This window comes from Lathyrus oleraceus, chromosome 2 (genome assembly GCF_024323335.1).
Source record: "Lathyrus oleraceus cultivar Zhongwan6 chromosome 2, CAAS_Psat_ZW6_1.0, whole genome shotgun sequence".
In the NCBI taxonomy this organism is placed as follows: domain Eukaryota; kingdom Viridiplantae; phylum Streptophyta; class Magnoliopsida; order Fabales; family Fabaceae; genus Lathyrus; species Lathyrus oleraceus.
This window is the reverse complement of record NC_066580.1, coordinates 466,160,950-466,168,371: the sequence shown is the minus strand read 5'-3', so window position 1 is coordinate 466,168,371 and position 7,422 is coordinate 466,160,950. Positions and strand designations below refer to the sequence as shown.

General features: G+C 33.9%; 1 protein-coding gene across 1 annotated transcript; it reads right to left on the bottom strand.

The window, feature by feature from the left end:
- Window positions 1-697: 697 nt before the first annotated feature.
- Window positions 698-2,538, bottom strand: LOC127120437 (cytochrome P450 81E8). Its single transcript, XM_051050864.1, has 2 exons — window positions 1,573-2,538; window positions 698-1,479 (listed from the first exon to the last, which is right to left on the bottom strand). Exons 1-2 carry the CDS (start codon window positions 1,993-1,995, stop codon window positions 868-870), a joined length of 1,035 nt encoding a protein of 344 aa, XP_050906821.1. The 5' UTR covers window positions 1,996-2,538; the 3' UTR covers window positions 698-867.
- Window positions 2,539-7,422: the final 4,884 nt, after the last annotated feature.

Sequence of the window (7,422 nt, the reverse complement as noted above, 5' to 3'; positions counted from 1 at the left end):
ACTCGAGAAAATTTTACCTCATACCCCTACATTTATCCTTCCACCCCTACATTTTATAAAAAATACCAATTTTATCCTTATATATTTTTAATTAATTTATTATTTTATTTTTTAAATATTTTTTAAATTTTATTTTTGTGTACCGTAAGACTTTGCAAAAGAGTTCCGGTAGTCATTTTTCAAGTATTTTTTTAATATTTTTTTATGTACCGGAAGACTTTGCAAAAGAGTTCCGGTAGTCAATTTTTGTGTACCGGAAGACTTTGCAAAAGAGTTCCGGTAGTCATTTTTCAAATATTTTTTTAACATTTTTTTTTGTGTACCGGAAGACTTTGCAAAAAAGTTCCGGTAGTCAAATTTTATGTACCGGAAGACTTTACAAAAGAGTTCCGGTAGTCATTTTCAAATTTTTTTTTAACATTTTTTTGTGTACCGGAAGACTTTGGAAAAGAGTTCCGGTATTCATTTTTCAAATATTTTTTGATTTTTTTTTGTATACCGGAAGACTTTGTAAAAGAGTTCCGGTAGTCAATTTTTGTGTACCGGAACTCTTTTGTAAAGTCTTCCGGTACATAAAAAAAAGTTTAAAAAATACGTGAAAAATGACTACCGAAATTCTTTTACAAAATCTTCCGATATACAAAATAAAATTTAAAAAATATTTAAAAAATAAAATAATAAATTATTTAAAAATATATAAGGATAAAATTGGTATTTTTTATAAAATATAGGGATATAAGGATAAATTTAGGGGTATAAGGTAAAATTTTCTAGACTCGAGAGCACCATCCCCAGCCTAAAATATTATAAATAAGTGGCATCTTATTAAGAGAACATTTAATTGATTATAAAATAAGTAACATCTTCTTAAGAGAAAATCTTATTGATTATTGGACGAGCTTTGCATTGTGCCTCCAATGGAACAGCCATAGGCACAAGAGTTCCACGTCCTTCCCTCATGTCAACTTCTTCCTCGCCAATCCTTTTCCACTCAAAGCATTGAATCAACGACCCCAATGTCAAGCCCAAAGTTCTTAAAGCCAAGCCCGACCCAGGACAAGCCCTCCTCCCCATCCCAAAAGGCATAAACCCACACATCTCCGCTTGTCGATTACCCTCAAACCTCTCGGGCTTAAAGCTCGTCGGGTCAGCCCACAAATCAGGATCCCTATGAATAGCCCACGCGTTCACCGTCAACATTGTATTACATGGCACATCAAATCCTCCCACGGTACAATCTTCCGATGATAAATGTGGCAACAACATTATTGCCGCTGGATGCAACCGTAGAGTCTCACAGATGATATTTTGAAGATATCGTAATTTGGTAGCTTCACCTTCCTCAATTAACCTCTCTTCTCCAATATGATTCTCCAATTCAACTATCGCTTTTTCCAATATTTCCAGATGGTTTAATAAATTAGCCATCGCCCACTCTAACGTTATAGACGAAGTTTCTGTTCCCGCAACTATCAATGCCTGCAAAAAGATTAAAAAATCTATATAAATATAATCTAGAAATTCACATGTTTAATAAAAAGGAGTAATGATAATGAATAAGTGATGATTAACCATAATAAGGCCTTTGATAATTTGATCACTGTAATAATCAGGTTGTGATTCTTGCAAAGAAAGTAGATGATCAATCATTGTATTCTTATTTTCCTTTCTGTCTTTACGATGTTCATTAACCAGTCCTTGAAAAAGTGCATCCATCTTCTCTCCAACTTTTTTCAACTTGTTATATGCACCACTAAAATCAAACAACCTAAACAAAGGCACAAAATCACCAAGGTGTGAATCCAATCCATACTCTCGCAAGTCATTCATCACATCTCGAAACTTCTTTGCCTCATCAGATTCATCGTCGTAAAACCGTTTGCCACAAACCATTCTCATGATGGTGTTAAATGTTAGCTCAGAAAACAAAGTTCTGAGCTTAACTTTTGTGAAGTTACTTTGAGATTTTTCGGCCAGCTTTTGGATTAGCCTCATGGTTTCGTCTTTTCGGATATCTGAAAAGGAGTTGAGACGGTGATTGGAGAGGATTTCGATTGAGCTTATCCGACGTAAGTTTCGCCAGTGATCTCCATACGATGTTGTTATCACGTTTGTGCTGTTGAAACCAAGGTACTTGGTTCTGAGAGTTTTTAGACGGTTTGCGAAAATGTTGTCGTTTTTCGTGAAACATTCTTCGGCTAAGGAAGCCGAAGAAACAACATCTACGAGTTGAGACCCGAACTTAAGAGTAAAAATCGGGCCATATCTTTGAGAGAGGTTGTGAAAGTAGTGATGAATTGGTTGTTTAATTTGGTGGAGGTTGCCAACTATGGGAAGAGAGGGTGGGTTTGGTGGAAGATTTTTGAATGTTTTTGCGGAAAATAGTAATAATTTTGTAGTGATGAGAACAAGGAGAAGGAAAATGATCTATAAAACAAAGTTGAGTTCCATGTTTTGATTGAAGTTTTTGTGACTAAGTGGTCACGAATACATGTGTATATAGAGAGTCTCAAAGTTTATGAAAATTATTTTGTGGTTGCAAAAGTGGGGTAAGATTGTTATATTACGATTTTCTTTAGTATTAATTTATATTTTACTTGAAACAAAAACACAACAATAATGCAAAAGATAACCAAGAAAAAGTAGTATGTAAGTGCAAGCATATTGCCTTTTCAAGTTTTAGACAAAAAAAAAATCATCCATTAGTCTCATAAAGTGAAATTACTACTTCTTCGTGTTTATTGGTTTGATTCTCATTCACGGATAAACAATACTCGTTGAGAGCAAAACACCATTGAAGTAGTTTTACTCAACAGCTAGCAACCACTGATTCCCATGTCTCTAGCTTATCTACAACGAATCAATCTACAATTGACAAACTTACAACTTAATATACACGGTGTATTTTACAAATTACGAGTTTAGTTAGTAAGAAAACTATATAATTTTAATTTTGTTAGGTGTGAAGTCTGAGTGATAAAGTTTCATATTGATTATGACTGGAGAAAATGTTAGATTTATAAAAGAGGATGTGTGGCGTGAAGGTCTTTTGAAACCATGAATGTTTGGTCAATTAACACTTTCGGACCTCACTTTTGGACCTCGCTCCCCGGACTTCTCCAACTAGTGGTATCAGAGTCCTGGTTGGCTCGGTGGGGAGCGGAAGTGGAACCTAGAGAAGATCAAGGCTAGTAATGTGGGTGATTCACACTTGTAGGAAAGATTGTTGGATTTCAAGTGTGAGTGGTAAAGTCTTACATCAACTAGAAATTGAGAAAATGTTGGATTTATAAGAAAGATGACTCATAACCTATTTTCTTAAGGTTTTTGATGGATACGTGGTTTCAAGGTCTCTTAAAACTATTGATATTTAATCCATTAACACTTTTGAACCTCATTTCTCGAACATTCTTAAAAAAATTATTTGTAAAATATTAGTTAATCCATTCTAAATATTTAGAGATTCAATTTAATTATTCATGCTTCAACCATGACAAAATAAATAAGGATTATTTATGTATAATATAGTCGATCACACCTTTCAAATCAACCTGGATTTTGTGAATATTAAACTACAATTTTAATAATTCTGAGTATAAAGTTTGGTATCTCTGACTTTTCATTGTATACTATGAACTATCGTTAATACTAGTATTTTTTATAGAAAGGGCAAAATTTCTTTATCTTCTTCGATTTATCTTACATTCAAGTTGGACATGACATATCGAGTCAAGAAAATTTGGATCTTGCATATAATTAATGGGAAGTCCCTCTTCCTAGAACAACCGAGATACCAATGGTCCAAGAACTTCTTATATCTACCTGAATACACACTTCCCTAGAATACTATCACTTTGAAAATGCTTTACCCTGATGTCAAATTCTCAAGAAACACATCAAGTAATCTAATTGAATATATACTCCTCAAAATTGACAACCACCTACTTGAAATGATGACACCAAATAAATAAAAATTGCATGTCTTATAAGAGCGATTAAGAGCAATTTATGGGAATAATATTTATGATCTTAATGCTTTTGACATGTGTTTAGTTATGACATGGTTATCCCATCAAAATCAAAAATATAAATATATCATTTCTCCAAAAAAATATTTGACTATGTTCTATAAAAAAAATGGTCTCTCATTTTCAAGATGATAAACTTAGATTTTATTATTTTTAAGACATTTTGAGCATAACATCTCTAAGTTGGTACATACACCATGAGAGGATTTAAATTCGTTCTTGGAAGCATTTGGTTGATGCCTTTTTGAAGCAATATAAGGATAACATGGACATGGGTCTAGACAAAATGCAACTATAAAATTTGGAAAAAAAGAAGATTGTGAAACTTTCAAGGATAATGCATAATGGTCGAGAGAGTAGGCAACTCAAGTAGATTCATCCATATTTGTACTTTGCAAAAATTATAATAGTTGCAGGAGACTTTGATCACTTAAGGATTGTTATAGGCTTTATAAGTGTTTTTATTAAATAAGTGAATGATCCTCCCTAATTATGGGATTGAGATATTTATAAGAATCTCTCTAATCCTTATTCAGTCCAATAACAAGCCATCCCCTTTTTTTGGGGAGTATGTGGCCTTATGATGTAATGGTTTCCTCTTTTCTTTGAGAAGTGGTGTCCAACCCATGATTCAGTAATGACTTTTTAGTTCCTTCTTATGTCTCTCAAGCCACATGCAGGCTGTAAAGTATAAATAATTGCAGGTTTGGGCGACCAGACCCAATTTAGACACCCAAACCCGCTTTGGGAATCCAACCCCACTTTGGGGAGACCAAACCAATATTGATGCATTTGGTTTAGGATTTTAATCACGGGTCCTCCCTTTTTATGCCCAACAAAATTATCCCATTCTAGAGTCTCTCAAGCATGAGGCTTTGGAAAAGTTTAAGTGATTTTACTCTAATGTATTGTGATCTTAAAGATTCTGTAATGACATGTTCCTAGGGTGAGCCCTCAAGTGTATCTTGGGGAGATTCCCTTGAGAGATATTTGGTATGAGTCCCTCAAGCGAAGCTTGATGAGAGTTCTTCAAGCTTTACTTGGGGAAGCACGTGAAACATTAAATGTTTCCCATGATAGGTATGTCTTGGGTAGACAAGTATGTTGAGGACCATTGGTTTCTTCACACATGTCAGGAAGAGAGACATATGGTGGTTCTTCATGCAACCGTTAATGTGTATCTAAGATAGGCAATCAATGCATACGCAACCTATGTTATCGATTATATAAGAGGTGAACTTCAGTTCATTTTCCATCCACAATATCTTTAGAGTTTTCACTTAGCATGGAAAATTGCATTCAATTCTTCTTAAGCTCAACTTCATCTTCCTTCCTTGCTCACATGTATAACATCTTATTTTGTCTCTTCATCCTCTCTTTTTTCCAAAATTATGATCATTAGGGGGTTAGATGATATGGACAATATTATTGAACTCTCAAATAGTAGAGAGTGTAGTTTGTTTGTGTATGTGTATAGAACGTAGGTTGAAGATGAAGAGAACTCTTTGAAATCCTGGTTTCATATATGATTTTCTCAAAATCACTCCTTAAAAAGGATGCATGCATGAAGTATATATATATATATATATATATATATATATATATATATATATATATATATATATATATATATATATATATATATATATATATATATATATATATATATATATATATATATATATATATATATATATATATATATATATTGTGTATGTGTGCGCGCGCGCAAGTATTAAGCAAAAGAAATGCAAGAGGATTAAAAAAAATGAGATTTTTCGAGATTTTTAATGCATGTGCCGACCTATGTAAGTCATGTGTCGGCACATATGATGCATGTGTCAACCTGTATAGGCGACACATCAACTAGAAGCTACAAGCTTTAAAAATTACTTACGTGTGTCGACCTGAAGGTCGTATGTGTCGACTCATAGGAAAATGTTTCTTCTATGTGTTAACTCATAGCATGTATGCGTCGACACATAATTCTTTTTTTCATATAAAATCCAGTTTTTAATGCATGAAACCTTTTCTAAACCATTTCTAACATGTTGTTATGCTTCCTAATGCTAAGATGCACACTGAGACTCAAAGGATACCGTCCAATACACATAAACGCCAAAGTACCCTAGTTTTGACATCATATAAAACAATTCTAATAGGAAGGGCACCCACATACTCCCCTTTTGTTATGATGGAAAAACTTGCGATGATGCATTTGATGTCTTCATGAAGGCTCCCCCTGAATGTGTACATCATAACTTCATAGCTTGCATATGCTTCTCCCCCTTTGACAATATCAAAAAGAGATAAAGCAATCCATTAGAAGTATAACATAAATACAACGTATCACATATACCATATACCACATAGAGGCATTTGCAAAGAAAGAGCGTGCACTCACATATACTTCATACATGAAGTTACACAAATTGAAGTTAACACAACATAAATATAAAGGCAGTATAAACAACATTGCGAAATTTCCATCCGAAAGCCAACACAATAACATAACCAATGTCACACTTGAAACAAGTGATAAAATTGTCAATACATAATCTTAAGGAAAAAACAAACCAAAAGAAAAACGCAAAATTCATGATGACTCAAATAATGAAATGCATGATTGAAATACTCCACAAGATGTTTGACCCAAAGACACAAGTTCAACATTTTAACGTCCTTAACGACCTCTAGGCATTAGCCTCACACCATGATGCCAACCTTGTCCATCATTTCCAAAGTAATAATCCAAGAAATCTCACATCTCTTTGTAGAATTGAGCATAGTGGTAGTGATTCTCATTTTGAGTAGAAATCATGTGATTAATCCTGGCAATTGTGGCAACATGATAACATCCATCTCATTACGCATAGAGACAAACCTTTCAGTCACATAAGAGGAAAAAGATTCAAAGTTTTCGTCTTGTGTTGTCATGTGCTCTTGAATGAGACGAAATCTCTCCACTTGAGTTTCCTCAAAAGCATATCGCCTCTGACAATCCTTCTCATAACGCTTATGTTTCCTAACTTGGATATTTTGAAGCATAATGATGATGGAAGACTGATCTTCATATTCAACATTAAATTTGTTACCTTGACCATCCTCATGATCAACATCTTGCATAAACGCATCAACCTGAGGAACACCATAAGAAGCACCAATAGGTTGATCATCAACCACATGCGTCTCAGCAGCTTCATCAACAAACTCAACATGGTCATCAAAATTATATATTTTCCTACCATTCTTGCTGACTCGAAAATAATACACCCGACGGTTTTTATCCCAAAAGTATCCCATGTTGGTTAAAGTATGTTGGGAGAACTCTTGAGCCATACTCGGAGATCTATACTGAAGATTCAACATCCTTATGTTGAAATAGTTCAAGATT

Bases quoted from the DNA above. Each gene is read 5' to 3' on its own strand.
- LOC127120437 (XM_051050864.1), bottom strand. From the start codon at position 1,995: ATGAGGCTAATCCAAAAGCTGGCCGAAAAATCTCAAAGTAACTTCACA. The intron at 1,480-1,572 runs GTTAATCATCAC...ATCTTTTTGCAG, and splicing joins TTATCAAAGGCCTTATTATG to GCATTGATAGTTGCGGGAAC.